Source organism: Cetorhinus maximus, chromosome 9, assembly GCF_964194155.1.
Source record: "Cetorhinus maximus chromosome 9, sCetMax3.hap1.1, whole genome shotgun sequence".
In the NCBI taxonomy this organism is placed as follows: domain Eukaryota; kingdom Metazoa; phylum Chordata; class Chondrichthyes; order Lamniformes; family Cetorhinidae; genus Cetorhinus; species Cetorhinus maximus.
This window is the reverse complement of record NC_135887.1, coordinates 39,575,511-39,598,787: the sequence shown is the minus strand read 5'-3', so window position 1 is coordinate 39,598,787 and position 23,277 is coordinate 39,575,511. Positions and strand designations below refer to the sequence as shown.

The following is a 23,277-nucleotide window of genomic DNA, read 5'->3' as shown; positions in this document are numbered from 1 at the left end:
TCAAGGAGACGTTAAACCTGATAGTGGCTATTTGTTGACATGGCCTGCAAGGCAGCAGTAAATCTCACTTTATTTAAGATCCCACTTTGTTTAAGAGCAGTGAACAGCTAGTGGCTAAACCCCTGTCCACCCAGAGCATCGAGAAGTTACTGCGCAGTACATGAGCCGCACGAGTACCCAGTTACACGTTGAATCATCCCATCATTATTTGTCACTTGCAGAGTGGATTTCTTTTTAATCTGAGGCTGGCCAGACCTTTAGACAACTAGCAATCCATGAGCTCAGGAAATTCCATGTGAAAAAAGGTTTCATAAGGATTGAAATTAAATAAATTTATCAATGAGCCGAACTGTTGCTGTCCATTATTGGAAATGAGTGGTGTTTAGGGATATGATCTGGTGTGCCAGGTATTTACATAGCCTCTTGCTGTTGCTACCTCTGCAGTTGGTGATGGTGCTCAGTTTGTACATATGGCTGTGATAGCTGCCACTGAATTTTTTTCCAGGTTTGAACCATGTGATTACAAACCAAAATTATTACTGAAGTTCACTGACTTGCCTGGCATTCCTTTGTTCGGTTTTAGTAAATAGCTTTGAGGCTTTTTGAATATAATTCTCTCCTTTTGCTCCAAATGTGTGGCTGCTCCAACCCATGGGATTTGTAGTTTGCTGCTCTGATGTACGTTGTCACGGTGGGCGGTACTTAGAAGAGGCGACGGGGTCTTGCGCACTGGCTGAAGAGCCAGTGAGAGCCCCACTCTGCCTCTTTTTAGGAAGGCCTGCAGTTTTAAGTGCCCATTAGGCACTTAACTGGGCAGCGGCAGGCCTTCCCCATGTTTCACACCTGTGGTGAAATTAAACTGACAGGTTAGAAAGTGTGGTCAAGCAGACATCATTCTGACAGGGATTTTTTTCAATATTCATTCATGGGATGTGGGTGTCGCTGGCTGGCCCAGCATTTATTGCCCATCCCTAACTGCCCTTGAGAAGGTGGCAGTGAGCTGCCTTCTTGAACCGCTGCAGTCCATCTGGTGTAGGCCTTTGGGGGTGGAAATCCCGCCCCTCCTCGCCCCAAGAGCTTCTGTCCAATCAGAGGCTGGCAGTGGGAGCAATGGCTGCTGCTGCTACTAATGCACCCGCCTGAGGTCTAAGATCACTGAGGGACCCAGGCCACAGGTGAGTGATGACAGGATGGGGGAGGTGAGAGAAGAGGTAGTTCGGCAACAAGGGCAGGGGAACAACTCTCAACAGGCACACCCCCTCCTTTTCCGATGCCGAGTCCCTCGATCAGGTACTGAGTCCCTTTGAATGAGGAACCCCACCTTCCACCCCAGGAGCCCGTAAGCAACCCTGACAGGGTTTACTTTTCAAGCTTCCTGCATGGCTAGTCTCCTGCCCACGGCTGGGTGAATACCAGCGCAGTGGGGTGAAGCCCTTAAGTGGGTATTAATTGTTCCCTGAAGTGCCTTAAATCGGCAGCTGGTGGGAAGGTTATCCACGAGCCTTCCCACCCTGGGTTTATTTGGGGTAGGCAGGGTCGCCTCCCACTGCCCTCCTGCCTGATTAAATGGCCCTTCCTCACTGCCCCCTGAGGCGAAGGGTGTGGCTGCCCCACCCCGAGGCAAGGGGTGTCGCCGCGCCACGCCCCCCGAGGCGAAGGGTGTCGCCCCCCCCACCCCAAGGCAACTACTGTGAGTCGGTGGTGGAGGGAGTGAATGTTTGTGGATGTGGTGCCAATCAAGCGGGCTGATTTGTCCTGGATGGTGTCAAGCTTCTTGAGTGTTGTGGGAGCTGCACTCATTCAGGCAAGTGGAGAGTATTCCATCACACTCCTGAATTGTGCCTTGTAGATGGTGGACAAGCTTTGGGGAGTCAGGAGGTGAGTTACTCGTCACACGATTCCTGGCCACTGACCTGCTCTTGTAGTCACAGTGTTTATATGGCTAGTCCAGTTCAGTTTCTGGTCAATGGTAACCCCCAGGATGTTGATAGTGGGGGATTCAGTGATGGTAATGCCATTGAACACCAAGAGGCGATGGTTGGATTTTCTCTTGATGGAGATGGTCATTGCCTAGCACTTGTATGGTACAAATGTTACTTGCCACTGTCAGCCCAAGCCTGGATATTGTCCAGGTCTTTCTGCATTTGGACATAGACTGCTTCAGTATCTGAGGAGTCACGAATGATGCTGAACATTGTGCAATCATCAGCGAACATCCCCACTTCTGACCTAGGCCTGGGACACTAACTACTCTGAGGAACTCTTGCAATGATGTCCTGGAGCTGAGATGACTGATCTCCAACAACCACAGGCATCTTCCTTTGCGCTCGGTATGACTCCAAACAGCGGAGAGTTTTCCCCCTGACTCCAGTTTTGTTACGGCTCCTTGATACCACACTCAGTCAAATGCTGTCTTGATGCTAAGGGCAGTCACTCTCACCTCAGGAGTTCAGCTCTTTTGTCCATGTTTCAACCAAGGCTGTAATGAGGTCAGGAGCTGAGTGGCCCTGGCAGAATCCAAACTGGGCATCAGTGAGCATCGCTAAGCAAGTGCTGCTTGATAGCACTGTTGATGACCCCTTCCATTACTTTACTGATTATTGAGAGTAGACTGATGGGACTGTAATTGGCTGGGTTGGATTTGTCCTGCTTTTTGTGTACAGGACAAACCTGGGCAATTTTCCTCATAACTGGGTAGATGCCAGTGTTGTAGCTGTACTGGAACAGCTTGGCTAGGGGCGCGGCAAGTTCTGGAGCACTAGTCTTCAGTACTATTGCCGGAATGTTGTCAGGGCCCATAGCCTTCACAGTATCCAGTGCCTTCAGCTGTTTCTTGAGATCACGTGGAGTGAATTGAATTGGCTGAAGACTGGCATCTGTGATGCTGGGGGCCTCTGGAGGAGGTCGAGTTGGATCATCCACTCGGCACTTCCGGCTTTAGATTGTAGCAAATGCTTCAGCCTTATCTTTTGCACTGATGTGCTGGGCTCCCCCGTATTGAGGATGGGGGTATTTGCGGAGCCTCCTCCTCCAGTGAGTTGTTTACTTCTCCATCACCATTCACGGCTGGGTGAGGCAAGACTGCAGAGCTTAGATCTGATCCATTGGTTGTGGAATCGCTTAGCTCTGTCTAACACTTGCTGCTTATGCTGTTTGGTACGCAAGTATTCCTGTGTTATAGCTTCATCAGGTTGACACCTCATTTTTAGGTATGCCTGGTGCTGCTCCTGGTATGCCCTCCTGCACCCTTCATTGAACCAGTGTTGATCCCCTGGCTTGATGGTAATGGTGGAGTGGGGGATATGCCGGGCCATGAGGTTAGATTGTGTTCGAGTACAATTCTGCTGCTGCTGATGGCCCACGGTGCCTCATGGATGCCCAGTCTTGACTTGCTAGATCTGTTCAAAATCTATCCCATTTAGCATGGTGGTAGTGCCATACAACATGATGGAGGGTATCCTCAATGTGAAGGCGGGGTTGCTCTGTAGCATGCTGGATTTCTGTGCCGAGGTCCAGTGTATTGCTTCTCTGAGGCTTGGTCTCTTACTGCTCTGAGACCTGACCTGTTGGAATACCATTGCCCTGATGTCCAGCACCATTGCTGCCATCTCTTTCCTTTTTGTCACTTGTATTAAGGTTATTGTGCATTCGTGATATAGTCATCGGGTCTACTTGCTCCAAAGGTTAGCTGTCTCTTATTCTTCTGTACTCTGATTTCAGCAAATTATTATTGGAATAGAAAGGTAGGAAAGGGTTTGGACCATCTACTGGAATATGAGCCACTGAAAGTTAGTGGATGGAAATAAACTGAAAGGTTGAAGCACAGCCTGAATTGGAATGCTCTGCCCATTCCTGGTTAGAACGTGTGTGCTTTTACTTACAGGAGAATGAGCTGAAACAAGCCTGGAGTGAGAATGCACGGCTAACTGAAGAGACCATCCAACTTAGCCAAGAGGCACAAGAGACTGAAAAGGTAATGCTTGGCTTCATCCCTTCTCAGTGCACTGAGCCAACCATTCCACAGCCATATCCCAGTGAGGCAGAAATTCATTTGTATCTTTTAACTTAGACAATATCTGCTCTATGTTTGCACGATAATGCATGTTCTATAATCAATAAATCCTTTGCTACCCACTGTTATTCCCTAAATGACATTGTTCAAATGACTTGCTTTCTCATAGCTGCCAGCCACGTGTTTGTATTTAATAATCAACATACATAAGAACAAAGAAATTAGAAACTTGGTTTGAAATCTTCTTTGTCACACTCATACTGCTCGTCATCTTCCATTCTGTCCTGCTTTTCTCTCACCCATTCTGTGCTGTATACCCCTCTTCCTGTTGTCTTGTCCTCCCTTTGCTCTATTTTGTACTGCTTTTCCCTCCCTACATTCTGTGTTCCACTCACCCCATTCTGTACTGTGTTCCTTTATCCTCATTCTGAACTAGGTTCCCTTGCCCCTATTTTGTAGCCTGTTTCTCCCACTTTTTCAGCTAAAGTGTTTCTCATACATTTGTAAGCTTCTGACTGAGCATATATATATATACCAATTTATTCTGTTTTGGAATTACAAAATATGTTCTTCGTTTTCTCTCTTTCTTTCTGCCAGTTACCAGCATCTCATTTTTATCCTTATGAATGACATTGGGATGCTGTTTCTTAGGCCTTATGCACAAGCACCTCTTTGCAGCTAACATAGAGCTGGTTTAGAAATAAAAACGTTATATGGAAGGGAGGAGAGGAATGGATAGGTAGCATCTTTTCAAGTATTTTCCAAGGGCCTGGAATTTAGGTGTAAAACGCTGTTACATTACTTATACCTCCAAACTAGTCCAGGTCCCAAGCCTTTGCTGTGATCAGAAGCTATCTACATTATTTACAAAGTAAGCAGAAGATTAGTCTGAGCTTGCTGACAAATTCAGTATATTTTTATACAGTAGTGAAGTGTGAAATTTGGTAATTGTGTTCCCTTGGCCCTTTCTCACTGTGCTGAAATGCATGTATTTGATGCAGATTAAAGCTCACAACAATGACCTGAGAGGGAAACTCTCAGTGGTGACAGCAGAACGAGATTCATCCCTGAAGGAGAATCAGCGACTCCAAGCCAAGCTGGAGAACCTAGAGCAGGTCCTGAAGGTAAGATCACTAGTCGTACCATTTACAAAAAGATAAATCTACATTGCAGTGTGAGTGAGACATTGGTGAGCTCAGGTAACTCACAGAACATTGCCATAATAAATACATATGCTAGTGGGAGATTGCAGAGCTTGGGTAGCTCACAGCACATTGCTAGCATTCCCTAAACATTGAGTCTTCGTGCCTGCAGAATGAAAGGAGAAGAAGTTTGAACAAGTGACACCAAGTTTCTGAGGTGCAAATAGGAGCATTTCCTAACAGAGCTCAAATACTGATAGAAAATATAATGAGAAGGCAGAACCGGGGTTATGGGGTGTATGGGTTTATAGATTAGGGAAGAAAATAGCTGAATGGAGCTGGGGGCATTGTAGAACTGGGGTGGAGGGATCCATTGAATAGTGTGGGATGAACTTTAGAACTGGCCAGATAGAGATATGTAAAACTGGATGGGAGAGGAGCTTTAGTCCTGGAAAGAGGTGTATGAGGTGGTGTATTTCCAAAAAGACCTGGTATGAGTTTGTGTGTTTCCAGCAGATCATTGATAGAAGGCAATATATTTCCAGCACCGCTTCAGTCGAGGACACTCTGTATTAACACAGCCACTGAGAAACAAAAAACTTAATGTTTTTAATAGGCTGTCCCAGTACAGGGAACCTTTAGTCTTCTGCAGAGTTGTACACGATAACTGGGCAGTGTAATTTCAGAAGGCTGTATCTGGCACTGTGAACTGTAACTCCTGTGCAGTCAGTGAGTAATTAACATTTCTCTGTGCAGCACATGCGAGAGGTGGCAGAGCGCAGGCACCAGCTGGAATTGGAACATGAAGAAGCGTTGACAATTCTGCAGGCCAAACAGCATGAAGTGGAACGATTGCAACAGGTAGTAAGATTCCATCTTTTTCCCTCTTTGGCTTAAGACATGGACCTCTTATTGGGCTCTTGCAATCTCCAGCAATCTGCCTGTGACTATTATTCTTGTGTAAACATTGACTATAAATACAAGCAGACTATTTGATTGTGGAGACATCATACCTGAGCCTAATCCTATCCTGGAGGGCCCCAGTCTGATTAGGGTCACCTGCTCAGGGGCAGAAGCTCCCACGGCGGCCTGAGAAGCTGGAGTTGATGGGGTCACAGGCAGAGGTGGCTGTGAGTGGCTGCAAACCCTTGGAGTGTCCTGAGAGGAGCCTCCTGGAGTGCCTGGCTGACGCTCATCCTCCCTGTGGGTGCCCGAGGGCCCCGCCCTGATCCTGCAGGAAATGATGCATCTGTGGGGGGGAGGGGAGGGTCAAGGTGCCTTGTCCCCATGTCACCCACATCCTGATAGTGTTCACCAGGGTGTGTGGCCATGGAGTGCAGGGTCAAGCGCAAATCTGGCAAGACCTGCTGGACCAAGGTCTCCATGGCGGTTGCCAGGCTACCCATGCTGACCTCGAGGCACTCGCCCGTTGGAGCCATGACATTAGACAGCCTCCTTTGCTCGCTATAGTCTGCTGAGTGACTGCCAAATCTCTGCCTGATGTTCCGCCGCCTGTCATTGCATCTCCAGCATAGATTTGGCAAGCGTTTCCAAATGCTCATCATCTGACTCAGACCAAGCGGGTGGCTGGTCTCCAGCATCCCTCAGAGTGCCAGAGACCTGGGCTGTCCCTGCCCCCAACTGCTGCAGGGATGTGGTAGTGAAGTGTTCCCCAGAAAGTGAGCCCGAGCCTAATCTACATCAGTGGTCCACCAACATGTGTGGCGGGTGCGTGTCAGTGCCGTGATGGTTCTTCCGGAGCTTCCTCCTCAGATGAAGTCTGGGGACTCGCACTGGTGGTGCTGGACTGGCTTGGGGGCCTCGATCTGCCGGTGCCTCGAAAAAAGAGTTCAGCTAATGAACATGAGCTAGATAAGACTGCACGTGACTCACTGTGATTGTCAGGATTTGATGAAGTGATGGAGCTGCGATCCATAATGGGTTGGTGGAAGAGGCCGATCTCCCCTTCCCCACAGGATCGATCCCTGTCCTCCCCAGCCAGCTCAGCAGCAGCCTCCTCAAACTCACTGAGGGTGATGATGTTGGCTGCCCCTCTCCCAGTCTGCGATCATTCGCGCCTGTTGTGCATCAGCTTGTCCTGTATGAAGAAGAAAGAAAGGCATGTGATGAGAAGGGATGGAGCAGAGATTGAGTGAGATCCATGTCCCCTGTGTGTGGTGAGCCCTCCCCAGAAGGGCCAGAGGATGGAGTGTGAGCAACATGATAGATGGGATGGTGGTGATGTGAAAGTCTCAGTGAGAGAATGAGTGTTGATATGTGTCCCCTACTAATGGTTTGCGTGAGACCCCTGAAGAGAGTAGCCATTTGAGTACATGATGCCATGATGAGAGTTTGATATTGGAGGATGTTGAAGGATGACTCACCCTGGTGGAGCGGGAGAGATCATTCATCCTCTTCCTGCACGGGATGGCACTTCGGGCGTGGGCCCTGACCTGCTCCGCGATGGTCTCCCAGGCCAGAGAGGTGAGGCTGCTGTGCTTCCTGCAGCCATCCCTGGGACAGAGCCTGTGTGCCTGCATCCCTCTGATCAAGGCCTGGAGGGCCTTGTGCGTGAAGTGGGGTGCGGCCTTCCTGTTCAGGCTCTTGGCCTTCCTCCTTTGGCTGCCAGACATCTCTGGTGGGCTGGAGAGAGTGAGATTGTGTGTTGGACCGGCGTTTAAATTTGGCACCTGGACCTTCGAACCTGCCAGCTGGTGGCAGGCGGAAGAATCAGCTCCCGACCTGCCAGGTCATTTGGACCGATACACGCCTCTGCATGGTTAATGAGGCTCCAAGCAGAGAATTGGGCGCGAGTTGCCGCCATTACGGCCGGTGGGCTGGGCGCGGCCGAATCCGCCCGCCCACCGCCGCACTTAGTTTTATTATGGGAAAATTCCACCATTGAGTGAACTTGCTGATCCATCAAGGAGCTTGTGAAAGTATATTCATGTTTTAAAATTGATTCCTCATCAATATGCCAGTTACAGGTAGGTATAGGATTTCATTTGGGACAGGCTACACTTTTAAAGCTGGGTTTTTATTTGAAAAGTAATTTTTGGATTAATTCTGCTTCAGCTCACAACCTATTCACATATATTAAGATTAACTAATTCAGGCTGTTGTTTTGTCTCTGTGATGCACATTGCTGGAGTGTGGATTCTGACTACATATGCTCTGTCACCTACCTAAATGTTGTCTATTAACAGTTCTGCAGCTCAGTATGGCTCCACAGAACTGAAACTCATAGCACTCCACTTGAGAAATCTGGTAACACTGGTTCACCTCACAGAAGTGAAATGAAAACCAGCAGGACAAAGAAAATTAAGATCCTTTCCAAAAACTCTTAATGACAACAATATTTGGCAAACTAATGTTTCATAGTAAGTTTCTGGCAGGGGAGAAATTTCAGAAACTTGGAATATCTATTCGTAATGTACCAAGAGCAGGGGGCAGGTCTGGAATTTTAATAAAAGCAGTTGGTGAGGAAGCTAGGCTGGTCAATTATTCTGACATATCAATATCGAGATAAAAAGGTTGCATCTTCAAGCACAATCTATTATCATAGCACATTCAAATGTAGAAACAGCCGATTTGGCCATTGGGTCTGTGCTGCTCTCCCCAAATGAATGGCGTAGCGTAATCCCAGTCTCCTGCCTGCTCTTCATACAAAAAAGATAGTTTAAGTTTGATCTTCCTTTTTCAAGTAATTATCTCATTTCTTTTAAAACATTTAACAGATTCTGCATTAATAATGGTTTGTGACAGACAATCCCAGAGTCTAATCACCCCATTAAAAATAGTTTTTTCTAAACCTCCTGGTGCAGGCAGCAGTCAATGTACAGAACTTTAATTAACCTGCTTTGTTTTTCAAATTAAGGCTCAGTTTGAAGCAAAGAAGGAACATGAAGGTGTGGTCCAGTTACTGGAGGTAAGAGAACATGTTATAAAATCAGAAAATGCTGGAGAAACTCAGCAGATCTGGCAGTGTCTGTGCAGAGTGAAACAGGGTTAACATTTTGGGTCTAATATGACTCTCCTTCAGAACTACATGTGATCAATGTTCACAAACACATTTCTAACTGAATCCTCAGCCTACCATGAAACCTGTCATTGGAAAGTGAAATCCACACTTAGCTGTTTGAGCATCCTCAGTGTTTGAACTCTCAGCTCTTTCACTGATCTCTTCGATGGTTTTGTCATTGTATTGACTTCAAGGAGAGATGGATGACTCTGGCATGAATCCTGTTTAAATGATCTTGCAGTGTTTGCAGGCACAGCAACACCCACAGCAACAGATAGCAACCAGGTACTGCTAATGGAAGACATCTTGAGTCTGGTACTGAATATACAGTTATGGCTTTCAATTGTAACTTATGTGGGATATCTTCTGTAGAATTTGTGCAGGAGTCTCAAGTAACCTCACTCCAACTTTAAGCAAGTGTAATTCTGGGTGTGAAGCCCCAAATGTTCTGTAAAAATCATACAGTCATAAAATAGTTATACAGCACAGATGGAGGCCATTTGGTCCATTGTGTCTGTGCTGCACCTCTGAAGGAGCAATTCACCTAGTGCGACTCCCCTGCCTTTTCCCCATAGCCCTGCAAATTTCTACTTTTCACATAATGACCCAGTTCCCTTTTTAAAGGCCTCAATTGTCCCTGCCTTCACCACACTCATAGGCAGTACATTCCAGGTCCTAATCATTCCTGCATAAAAAAGATTCCTCATGTCACCATTGCTTCTTTTGCCAATTACCTTAAATCTGTGCCCTCTAGTTCTCAATCCTTCCACCAATGGGAACAGTTTCTCCCTATCTACTCTCTCCAGACCTTAATGATTTTGAATACTTACATCAAAATCTCCTCTCAACCTTCTCTTGTCCAAGGAGAACAGTCCCAACTTCTTTAATCTTTCTATGTAACTGAAATTCCCTCAGGTGGAGCCATTCTTATGAATCTTTTCTGCACGCGCTCTTAATACCTTCACATCCTTCCTAAAGTGTGGACACAGTTCTTCAGTTGAGGGTGAAGCAGTGTTTTATAAAATAAATCACTTCTCAACCACTAAATGCTCTAAAAAAGGGGAAATAACTCCTGGGTCTGTGTGCAGGAGCACTCGATTGCCCAAATACAGTGTAAATTGGAAAATCGGGAGGTCTGGACTTACACATGTAGAGGAACTGGGGGAATTTATATGTATTCGCTGCACTCAGGCGGATCGCTCCTCAATATTTTCTTTCCATCTGTAGCATCAATGCAGGTGTCAAAGCCCAGGCACACACTGTGCCTACAGACGCTACTCACAGCTTCAAGAAAACACACTTGGTGCCTCAGACACCATACACAACTTCCAGACAACACACTCTGCCTCCTACATACACCATACACAACTTCCGGACATCACTCTGTGCCTACAGACACCATACACAACTTCCAGATATCACACACTTTGCCTACAGACATCATACACAACCTCCAGACATCGCACGTTATGCCTACAGACACCATACAGAGTGTGCTGTGTGGAAGCTGTGTACCTGAAGACAATGCACATATTGCTTCTTGACAGCACATGCTGAGCCTACAGACACCACACACAGCTTCCAAACAGGAAAACTTATAGCTATAAACATCATGTGGACAGCTTCCGAACAATACATTCTGTACCTAAAAACAGCCCACAGACAGATTCCAGATGCCATAACCTGAAGAATTTTGATAGCACATTCTGATCTATTCAGTTCCCAGGCCACTCAATGCTGAGTGCTCTCAAGCCAATCTATATCCAGCAGCTGCATATAGCGACACTATTATTCCAAACCAGAATGGAGATGATTGGTGAATTCCCTCACCAATCATGTCTGGAGCGTGCACTGGTGAGTGTGACTGGGATTGATTTTACACGTAGCATATGCACTCACGGCATTTTGCCAGTGAAATTGCCCTGCTTTAAGCGACTTTGCTGCAGTTTCGGTCATGTGTTCTGTTTGTTTTTGTTCATATAGACTTTTAGACTGTTACTGCACAGTGAGCCATTTAAGTAAGTTCTCTTTGCACTTTGCTGTGTAAATCAACTCTGCTGTCAAATAGACTGCCTAGTCTTGGCGTAAGTCCCATTCTGCCTCCAACTCTTTGGTTGATGCATTGGTGTCAATAGATGCTCTGATTCCAGCCCACTATGGAGCCATTCTGTATCCAGCCATTCAGGGCCAGCTGCTCCTAAATGTATTTGACTGTCTCCCTAGACCGGATATGGATTTTTAGCTACTCATTTAGCTTGTGAGGATGAGTGAAGTTAATGTGATTAACCTGTTTTTACTCCATACGGACTGCTGGCAAGCAGCATGAAGGATTCCAGACAATGATTGTGACCCTGATGGAGTTCACAAATCACGAGCATGTTCCTATTATCTATAGATATGCACCTCATTTTTGTACATTCTCAACCCATAAATGTAAAGGTGTTGGTTTGGTTGCAACTTCTGGCACTACCATTTTATCATTTCACATGTACAGAAAAAGTATTCGTCATACTAAGTGATTTCACAAACTGATGGCCGTGCAGAGATTGAGTGGTCTTTCATCACCAGCTGATGTTACGCTACTGATTGCATCTGGCTAAAATATTGTGGAAATGGCAACTACTTAACTGGATTCCAGGCACAGGAACTTGATGTACATTAATAACTTTGTTGCATTCACTCAGAACACACACATCTGTGTAACATCTGTGAAATGTAAGCAACAGCAAATGTGTAAAAGCAATCTGGGGTGATGGTGAGCTGCTAATGATCTCTGGGTAGCTATATCTTATTAAAGAGGTCTGCAGTAGGATACTATTATTGAAACTCTTTAGCACCTAGCACCTCCTTTAGAAGAATGCATTAGAGCTAAAAATGCCTGACTGGGCAGAGCTAGATTTTATCTTGTTGCATAACATTTATCACTGATCTCTGTTAAATTGTAGGAGTTGACCTGCCTAGTTTTACAGCTGGAGCTGGTACATTTCTTTATTGAATGATGTGTGCAATTTATTGGATTGAGAATCTCTAATGGTTTGAAGCATGCTTCTATTTAATGGTGTTCCATTTTCTATTTCTCCTGTTAATAGAATACCTTGGATTGCATGCAGGTACACAGCACCACATTCCTCCCTCTTTAGCATGTAGACCTTTGTGTGTGTTTGAGGATTCCTTTGTGCAGCTTTCCACGTAATAAATCCCTGCAATATATGGGAACACCTTATTTAAATGAATGTGCCCTTTCAAGTTTTATTCACTGCATGTACAAAATAAGAAACAGCGTATTATGTAAAATCTGTTTGGTTAATCAGTGTTTAAAAGGCTTTGTATGGTTTTCCTTTTAATCGCTTTATTAGAGCAGAACTATAGCTTAGTCATTTCATTGAATGTAAGTTATTTCTTTTTCCTTCCCAACAAATCACCTTTTTTCTGTTAAGCAATAATCATCTCAGTGCAAAAAATCCACATGATTGGCTGTAGAAGCCAACAGAACAAAGGTGTTTTCTTACATTAATTTGTTTCCTGATGTTGCTTCTGTTTAAAACAGTTTATGTCTCTCAATCTGCACTACTGGTACTACTGGTAGACTTGTTCGAAATAGGGTAACTCCATTGTATATTGAGGCACAAATCTCCGAGTATCTCACAACACTTTGTGTTGATGGATGATTGGCTTATTATCACTGCAGTCTCTATAGCTGATTGTCAGTTTGGTTCAGTTGGTAGGTCACTTGCCTTAAAATCAGAAGGTTGTAGGTTTGAGCATCACACTAGGTCCCTTCAACCTGTTATGATTGAAGTGGAATAAAAACAGAAAATGCTGGAAAAACTCAGCAGATGTGGCAGCATCTGTGGAGAGAAACCGAGTTAATGTTTCGAGTCCATATAATTCTTCTTTAGAGCTAAAGAGAAGTAGAAATGTGATGGATTTTCTACTGTTTAAGAGGGATGGAGCAGGTGGAACAAAATAGGTCAGGGATAGGTGGGAGCTCAAGAAAAATTTGACAAAGATGTCATGGACAAGGGACAAAGGGAGTGTTAATGGTAGTGTTAAAGACTAAAGGAGGTGCTGATAATGGTGTAAAGGTAAGATAGCAGAAATAGCAAAACAAGGGTCAGTGCTCTGTGAAAGCAAAACAAAACAAGTGACAGATGGCCCTGTGGGGCGGGAGGATGCAAGGGGAGTTGTGGAAAAGGGATAAAAAATAAGTTTGTTTTAAACATGAATAAATAATTTTTTTTAAAAATTGGATTAAAAAAGGGATAAAGATGGAGGAGAGAGTTCATGGTCTGAAGTTGTTGAACTCAATGTTAAGTCTGGAAGGCTGTAAAGTGCTTAATCAGAAGATGAGGTGCTGTTCCTCCAGTTTGCGTAGGGCTTCACTAGAACATTGCAGTAGGCCAAGGACGGACACGTGGGCATGAGATCAAGATGCTGAGTTGAAATGGTAAGCAACAGGAAGGTCTGGGTCATGCTTGCGGACTGAGATAAGGTGTTCCACAAAACGGTCACCCAGTCTGTGTTTAACCTCCAATGTAGAGGAGACCGCATTGGGAGCAGCAAAAACAGTTAACCAAATTGAAGGAGGTGCAAGTGAAGCGCTGCTTCACCTGAAAGGAGTGTTTGGGGCCTTGAATGCTGATCTCCCTGTCACTGGGGAGATGAATGCACAGTGAGAATGTCACTGGACTAGTAATCCAGGGGTCCAAGCTAATGGCCTGGGGACATGGGTTCAAATCCCATCACAGCAGCTGTTGGAATTTGAATTCAATTAATAAATCTGGAATATAAAGCTAGTTTCAGTAATGGTACATGACAACTATCATCAATTGTAAAAACCCATCTGGTTCACTAATGTCCTTTAGGGCAGGAAATCTGCCATTCTTACCTGGTCTGGACTACATATGACTCCAGACCCACAGTAATGTGGTTGACTATTAACCGCCCTCTGAAATGGCCTAGTAAGCCATTCAGTTCAAGGGCTATTAGGAATGGGCAACAAATGCTGGCCTTACCTGTTACACCCACATTACATGAAAGAATAAAAAATGCCATGGCACTTTTGAAAGCAGTGGGAATTCTTTCAGTGGCCTGGCTAACATTCTTTTCTTAAACAACATTGCCAAAACCAGATTAATTAGTTCTCTTGTTGTTCTGTGTGGTGTCTTGTGCATAAAATGACTGTTGCTTATCTCTGGACCAGCGCCAGCTTTTTATTTCTTCTTTCATGGAGTGTTGGCATCGCTGACTGGGCCAGCATTTATTGCCCATCCCTAATTGCTCTTGAGGTGGTGGTGAGGCAGCTTCTTGAACCCCTGCAGTCTATGTGGCATAGGTACACCCACAGTGCTGTTAGGAAGGCAAAAGTAACTATTTATGAGAATCACTTTGTGAGATATTATGAGGCACCAGACGGATGATTCTGCAATTCCTTGCTCCCATCGGGTACTGTGCTCATAAGGAGAACCAGCACCATAGTGCTGTAGTACCATTTGTGACCCACGCTCCCTGTTGGAGTCATGGGATTGCATTATTAGACGTTATATAAATTAAGGTCTTCGGTTAGTGTTGTGAATGGACATTTCTGAATAATGGGGGTTGTATGAACAGTAAATAGTGTGGTGCAAACTTAACCAGTCTGAGCAAGACAACATCTTGCAAGTAAATTCATTGAAAGAACAGACCTGCTTTGTTTAATTTTAAATGAAATTTCTCCCTTCGCCTCTCCAGGCTGTTGTCAGCATATATTGAGAATGGTGTCAGTAAAATGAGAATCAAGTATGTATCAGTAACATGGGGGTTGGAGCATAGATCAGTAACTGCCCACAGAAATGGCCTAGCAAGCCTCTCAGTTCAAGGGTTATTAGGGATGCGCAACAAATGCTGACCTTACCCGTGACTCCCACATTACAGGAAAGAATAAAAATGCCATGGTGATCAGAATGGTGTCGATCAGAAGAATCTGCTTTATTGCAACATTAAAATGAAGCAAAATTAAGAAAATATTCTGTGCTCTTACTGTACTTGGTGAATTTAATAATCTTTCCCTTCCAATCAGTGTAGCATATTTTGAATGAATTATACCTTTCTATCAGTAGCTACATTACAGGATAGGACCTTTTTATCAGAATTAAGGATATACATGTACAACGTGAGGTAGTCACTTTCAAATGTTGCATTTCCAGCATTTTCTGTTTTTATTTCAGATTTCCAGCATTTACATTGCAGTAGTTTCCTCATTACAATAATAGTCCTGGCCAGCAGTGGAAACTGTGACTAACACTGGGGGAACAGTGAGAAGTGGGCATTAACCAGCTGCCAGGAAATGTCCAATTGGAATTTAGGATCCTGTGAAGGTTTCCATCTTTACTCAAGTCCAGGACAAGAAACAAGATGTTACAGGGCAGAGGATAGAGGCAGTGTTCCCACTAAGCTGTGCATGAGCATTTCTGGAAGATATCGTGCAGAATTTGTTCCGTGTTGAATACCATGCAAATCAATTTAAGGGTACTGTGCATTGAAAAAGCTGGTCATGCACAATAACAACATTTTACAAAGAGCATTAGTTAGGGAGCAACAGAGGTGGATTTCTGGGTACAGGATAGGAAAGAAAACAGAGCTGGAGCTTTAGAGCAGAGGGGCTTTGTGGCCACAGAAGTATATTTATTTCACTTCTGATCAAAATACTTTGAAAACCTAAAATCAAATAAAATCTTCATGTCATGAGAAAATCAGCCACCAAAAACATAAACCATCTTTTTCTATTTACCTTTTTTCTGATCAGCCTTGGCTCAGTAGTAGCACTTTAGCCTCTGAGTCAGTGGACCGTGCCTTCAGGCCCCACTCCAGAGACTTGGATACACAATCTGATACTGATGTAGTGCTGCACTGTTGGAAGTGTCATCTTTTTCTAAGATGTTCAACAGATGTTAATCTGTTCTCCCAGATCGACATAAAAACTCCAATTACTCTATTAGACGAAGAGCAGGGGAGTTCTCCTATTGTACCACTTGACATTCATCCCTCAACCAATGTCATCGAAACAGATTATCTGGTCGTTTATCTCATTACAACAATGACTGTATTTCATAAATTCATTGGCTGCAAAGCTGTGAAGTATTTTGGAATGTCCTGCGGTTATGAAAGGTGCTATATAAATGCACATTCTTCATTTGTAATTTCTAAAGAAAAATTATCACGTAAAAACAACAAGGGTGTAACTCTACCAAAGTTCAATTTTAGCTTCAATTCTTTCAAACCTTGTGTGCACTGCTAAATGCATCTCTGCAAAATATCACATCGCACACCTGCAGTACTAAGATTCATGCGATAGTCTGTGTTTCTATTAAAGTTTTGCAGCACAAGATTAGACTGGCAATTCATGTGTTGCAGTTCAGAGTTATCATACAATGAGCACAGTCATTCTCATCTTTTCCATCAGGCCAAGGTGCGGGATCTGGAAGAGAAATGTCGGAGTCAGAGCATGCAGTTCAGCCTTCTCTCCCAGGAATTGGAGCATTTTCGTTTGCAAGCAGGAAATATTGACCTGCTAACTAACACCCTTGTGAGCACAGATACATCTGGATTGCTCTCCCGCGGCCAGCCCCAGCTCCTGAATGAAGTGGAATCACCAATGGCAAAAGGTAACATGCAGATAGAGCCAAACTTGCTGAAACATTTGCAATAGGGGACCATGAAAGTTCTCTCACACAAGCTCCTTTGAGAAGCTAGATCTACAATTCAATCTCAGGCACAGAAACTTGACAAGTCCCAATTGATCTTGTCTAACATTACTGTGGGAGTTATATTGACACTTTGCAATGTTGAGATGAGGTGGTTAATGTGAATGTGTCAACAATTCTCAGTGATCTATGACACTAGAGAGACGGGGAAAGATTCCTTTTAGCATTTCCCAGCATGTAGATGATTGAGCCTGATTAGACCATTATGGTGCTCCTGATGTTTCCCCGAGTTTTTTCACAAACTGCTTTGTCCTGGTTGTGAGTCTAAAAAAAACCCCAAAATTATAACCGAAGCACTTCTATGTTCCGTTCAAAGGAAATGTTCATTCCAAAGAACAAGGTGGAAATTATTAGATTCTACACCTGCCTCCGCTATCAGAATCTTGAGTAATGTTAATCTCCTTTTTACACTTTTAGCTCCTTTCAGCTCTGAAATCAGACACACTTACTTAAGGCATTGGGGGTAAGGAATGGTAATTCAACCGATTGAAATCTATCCCATTTTAGCTTAACATTAAAGTCAAACCTTCTGCTACAATAACTCTCGACAGTGCCCATCCATCAGATGCACCAGCTGTCCCATCAAAGTCTGTTCTTCAGCTGCATTAAATTAAGTCTCTTATCATGGGTTGCAATTATGTTGTAAATAAACACAATGGATGGGATTTGCTGGCTCCTCCTGCCGCAGGGATTGTCTGGCCTGCCAAAAGCCAATGGACTTCTGGCTGGGCCACCACATCCCCAGCGATGGGTCCCACCACGGCAGGGCTGGAAAATCCCGGCCAATGCTTCTGCATCTATCAACTTGTTTGGCAGATTAGCCCAAACGTTTCTTTCTCTTTTTGAGTAGAGATTTTCTCCGAATATCGATTTCAAATTCTCACTCAATTTTATTTATATTCCCTAGTCCCACTTTCTGTATTGAAGTAATAGCTTCCATTTATCGTATGAGTACCATTTAATATGTCATATACTTCAGTTAAATCCCAGTGTTATTATGTGAAACAATACATTCAAATTATAAACAACAGTGGTGCTTTTGCAGAGCACTTCATGAGGTGGGTAAGCCTGGAGCTGTCATTATCCTGGCAATAATTGTTCCCCTGTGACGCCATCTACATTGCCCATTCACCTATATTGCCACACAGTACTCACTCCCTATATTGCTATTAAAAGTATTTCCTACACAACCATTCACATTAACCACTCTCTATAGTCCTATTTACATTAGCCTTTCCTTTATAGTGCCACCATCCATACCTGTTTCCTACAGTACCACTCACATTGCTTGTTACCCTACAGGCCATTACTGTTACCATTCTGCCTTGTCCACTCTCGCAGTTATATTCATGTAATAAGATTAACTAACTCAGGTTGGTGTCGGGTGTTTCAATATCTCAACATCGTTTAAACTCCTGTAATCTTTCAGAAATCTTGTCATGTTTCACAAAACTTCTCAATTTGGTTTCATCAGCATTATTCTCTTTTTTTTCTAGTCAAGTACCTAGTTAAGACCATTTTCTCCTCTAATCTTATACTGGTGCTAATTATGTTGTCATTTTATATATTCAGATCCCCACTTTCTCCATTTCATTACCCTGAACCAGGTGTTAAGTTGTGCTTCTTTTGCTTTTGGAGCTGCAACATATTAAGACTGTAAAACATAAGGCATAGGAGCAGGAATAGACCATAAGGCCTCTCGAGCCTGCCTCATCATTCAATAGGATCATGGCTGATCAACGGCCTTGACTCCACTTTCCTGCCCACTCCATATCCTTTGATTCCCTGAGAGACCAGATAATCTGTCCATCTCAGCCCTATATATATTCAACATTGGAACATCGACAACATCTGGGATATAGAATTTCAAAGATTCACAACCCTCTGATAGAAGAGGTTTCTCCTCATTTCAGTCCTAAATAATCAGCCCCGTACCTTGAGACTGTGCCTCCGTGTTCTTGATTCCCCAGCTAGGAGAAACAACCTCTCAGTGTCTGTCCTATCAAGCCCCTTCAGAATCTTGCATGTTTCAATGAGATCACCTCTCATTCTTCTGAGCTCCAGAGAGTATAGGTCCAACTTACTCAGCCCCTCCTTATGGGACAACCCTCACATTCCAGGAACCAATCTAGCAAACCTTCGCAATGCCACCACCAATGCAAGTATATCCTTTCTTAAAAATGGAGACCAAAACTATGCAGTCCTCCAGGTATGGTGTCACCAAAGCCCTGTATAATTTCAGCAAGATTTCTTCATTCTTGTACTCCAAACCCCTTGCAACAGTAAAGGCCAACATTCCATTTGGCTTCCTAATTGCTTGCTGTCCTGCATGCTAACTTTCTGTGTTGTTTGTTTGAGCACAGCCAAGTTATTCTAAACATCAATATTTACAAATTTCACATCTTTTAAAAAAATTTTGCTTTTCTATTCTTACTAGCAAAATGAATAACCTCTCACTTCCCCACATTATACTCCATCCTGTTGCTTACTCACTTAACCCGTCCATAAAGCTTTCCAGCCTCTTTGTATCCTCCTCACAACTTACGTTCCCGGTTAACTTTGTATTGAGAGCAAACTTAGATATATTACTCTCGGTATCTTCATCTAAGTCAGTAGATAGCTGAGGCCCTAGCACTTATCCTTGTGGCATTCCACTAGTCACAGTTGCCAACTTGAAAATGCCCCCTTTATCCTTACTCTTTTCTTCCTGCCTATTAACCAATTCTCTTCATGCTAATATACTACTTGTAAGTCCTGGAGCCCTTATCTTGTGTATAAACCTTTGTCAGGCACCTTATTGACTGTCTTTTGGAAATCCAAGTATACCTTATCTACGGCTTCCCTTTCATCTACCCTACCAGTTACATTCTCAAAAAAATTCTCACTAAATTTGTCAAACACGATTTCCCTTTCGTAAAATCATGTTGACTTTGTCTGATCATACTATGCTGTTCCAAATGGATTGTTAAGACTTCCTTAATGATAGATTCCAGTATCTTCCTGATGACTGATGTCAGGCTAACTGGCCTGTCGTTCCCTGTTTGCTCTCTCCCTCCATCCTTGAGTAGCAGAGTTACATTTGTTAACTTCCAACCTGTTGGGACCATTCCAGAATCTAGGGATTTTAAAAAATCACAACCAGTGCATCCACTTTCCCTGCAGCTATCTCTTTTAAAACCCTCAAATGTAGGCCATTAGGTCCTGGGACTGGGTTGGATTTTAATTCCTTGAGTTTCTCTGAAACTTTTTCTCTGCTGATATTAATTACCTTAAGTTCTTCATTATTTTTAGTTCCTTGGATACCCCCTATTTCTGATATATAATTTGTGCCTTCTACTGTGAGGACAGACACAAAGTTAGAACTTAATACCCTCCCTCACGGTGGATTTGGAGGTGAGGGGGGCATTCAATCAAGCAGGAGGGCACCAGATGGGGACCCCATCATCTTCTCACCATTGCTCCAATTAAGTCTAGGGCGGGAAAGTTCATGGGCAGCCTTCCTGCTCCGTTGCCAATTGAGGCCCTTAAGTGGGAGCTGCCATTGGTATTGAATCAGTGGCAGGCAGAGTAGTCGCCATACGGGGATCTGAAAAGCAAACTTTGTCGTGTTTGCTTTTGGGCTCCCAGGTGCAATCTCTCGTTCAAAGGCCAGCGTTGCCTGATCAAGGGGCTGGCATCTGGAAGGTTGGGGGGTGGTGGGGGGAGAGAGGTGTCACTGAGAGCTACTCCCTGTCCTTTCTGCCGACCTCCACCTCGCTCGCGATCTCCATCCCCCCCTCACGCACCTGCTGATTCTGATTCCTATGTGGACCACAATAATAAGATCCTCTTCCACTCACTCCAAGTTCGTCTCCAGTAATGAGGAGTTGTCCTTAACCTTGCAGCAGGCAGGCAACACAACCATTGGAACTCCTGGTCATGGCTGCTGAGAACATGACCTATTTCCCTGACTGTACTGTCCTATCACTGCTACATTCCTTTGCACTCCCCTTCTTGGCATTCTGCACCATGATGTCATGGTCAGTTTGCTCATCCACCCTGTAGTCCTTGTTCTCAACCACACATGTAGCAAGCACCTCATACCTGATGGTCCAAGTCAGAGGCTGAAGCTCCTCCATCACTACATGCTGGATCCCCATAACCTGCCTGATTTGCAGTCACACCCTCCTGTTGCATTGACCAACTCTAAAGTTACACTTAACCCAGGGTGTGTGACTGCTTTCTGGAACAAAATGTTCAGGTAACTCTCTGCCCCCCCACCTCTCCTCCCCAATGTCCCGCAGCATCTGCAGCTCGGATTCCAGTTTAGCATAGCACAGAAAGAGGCCATTTGTCCTATCATGTTTACACCGGCTGAAAATTAAGCCACCCAGCCTAATCCCACTTTCCAGCATTTGGTCCATAGCCCTGCAGGTTAAGACACTTTGGCACTTTGGTTATTTAACTAAATTAATAACTAGAAAGCTATAAGTTACAGTTTCCGAGCTTGGAGACAAAAGAAAAACGCTCACCGGCTACTGGAGCAAAACAAAAGAATAAAAAGGAGCACCAACATTCCCCTCTGCACCGAATTCCCACCTCCACCAAATTCCTGACTTAGCATTTGATTCCCAAAGCATTCCGTTAAATGGACAATTTATGACTCACACCCAAGTTACAACTGTTAAGTAATTAACGCTTATTCAAGCAACCATTTTCAGTTGACTGACTAGATAACTGTCACTGCCGGGCAGTGAGGACAGCAGTTTGGAACATGAGGCAATTACCATAATCATTCTTTTTGTTGGAATATGTGTTTCCTGGATCATAAGTGTTTGTATTGATAACCCCTGCAGAAGCCTTTTGTGTTCTGCAATGAAAATTCTATTTTCCTTTAGATGTGGAAAGTGTTCCTCCACCAGTTTCTCAGTCACCATGTCCAGCACAGCAAGAAGAGAGGCTGGAAGAGAAGCTGGAAGAGAGGCTGGAAGAGAAGCTGGAAGAGAATCAGGAACAGAAGCAGGAAGAGAAACAGGAAGAGAAGCAGGAAGAGCAGAAAGAGGAGCAAAAAGAAGAGCAGATTCCCAATGAACCAAAGGCTGAAACAATCAGCGTCTCCCAGCAATCGGAGAAGACAGCAACAGAAGTTGGCTCCATCACCAGCAAAATCGGACCAGAATCAACCCAGGGCTCCAGCAAAGGCACTCCCAAAACAGAGTCAGCACGAAGCACCCCAAAATCTTGTACAACTCCAGAGGTAAGTCACAGTAAAACAATGTGACAGGTATAACTGTTTCACAGACTGACTTGTATGCTTTGGTTCAGTTAATGCAACAGACGTGGCTGTAGGAAGATGTAGATTGGGACATGAATATTGAAGTACATGACATTTAGGAAGGACAGGAAGCAGAAGGTGGAGGAGTGGCTCGGTTAATTAATGATGTTATTAGTTCAATAGGGAGGGATGACCTAAGTTCAGGAAACCAGGATGTAGAAACGGTTTGATAGAGATGAGAAATGATTAAGGCAAGAAGTCACTGGTAGGGGTAGGTGTACAGACCCCCTAACAGTAATTGCATGATAGGACAGGGTATAAAGGAAAAAAGAATGGCAGCCTGTCAGAAAGGTGTGGCAATAATCATGGGGGATCTTAATTTACATATCAGGTGGGCAAAGGTAGCCTAGATAAGGAATTCATAGAATGTTTTTGGGATAGTTTCTTAGAATGGCATGTTCTGGAGCCAACCAGAGAGCAGACGATACTAGACCTGGTGTTGTGCAATGAGATAGGATTAACTAGTTACCTCATTGGTAAGATGCCCCTAGGTAGCAGCGCTCATAATATGATTGAATTTTGCTTTTAGTTTGAGGGAGAGAAGAGTAGGTCTAAGATTAGCATTTTAAACTTAAATAAGTGTCATTGTGAGAGCATGAAAGCAGATCTAGCTAAAGTGAACTGGCAAATTAGGTTAAGAGATAGGTCAATGGAGATGCAGTGGCAGACATTTAAGGGGATATTACAGAATACACAGAATAAATACACTTCAATGAGAAAAAAAAATTTCCACCATCCGTGATTAACTAAAAAATTAAAGCTAGTATCAAATGAAAAGGAAAACCATATAATAGCGCAAAGGTGGGTGGCAGGTTAGAAAATTGGACAGAATATAAAAAAAGGAAAGAATGACTAAAATATTAATAAGGAGGGAAAAGTTAGAGTACGAGAGAATGCTAGAAATATAAAGGCAGAAAGTAAGAGTTTCTATAGATATTTTAAAAAGAAAAGAGTTAACAAAGTGAGCATTTGTCCTATAGAAAGTGAGTCTGGGTAATTAATAATGAAAAATAAGGAGATGGCAGATGAATTGAACAGGTATTCTG

The 23,277-nt window shown here is 43.9% G+C and overlaps 1 protein-coding gene across 12 annotated transcripts in view; it reads left to right on the top strand.

Moving 5' to 3' along the window:
* The window catches only part of tspoap1 (TSPO associated protein 1), a 307,699-nt gene that overhangs the window by 214,163 nt on the left and 70,259 nt on the right, over positions 1–23,277 (top strand). For 9 of the 12 annotated variants that reach the window (XM_078548561.1, XM_078548568.1, XM_078548567.1 and 6 more), the window contains exons 7-13: positions 3,884–3,973; positions 5,014–5,136; positions 5,911–6,015; positions 9,032–9,082; positions 12,121–12,153; positions 16,617–16,818; positions 21,795–22,153. In XM_078548561.1, coding sequence (XP_078404687.1) covers positions 3,884–3,973; positions 5,014–5,136; positions 5,911–6,015; positions 9,032–9,082; positions 12,121–12,153; positions 16,617–16,818; positions 21,795–22,153 — 963 coding nt within the window. The remainder of the gene's footprint in view (positions 1–3,883; positions 3,974–5,013; positions 5,137–5,910; positions 6,016–9,031; positions 9,083–12,120; positions 12,154–16,616; positions 16,819–21,794; positions 22,154–23,277) is intronic. The other 3 variants (XM_078548560.1, XM_078548565.1, XM_078548569.1) reach the window with 1 other exon arrangement.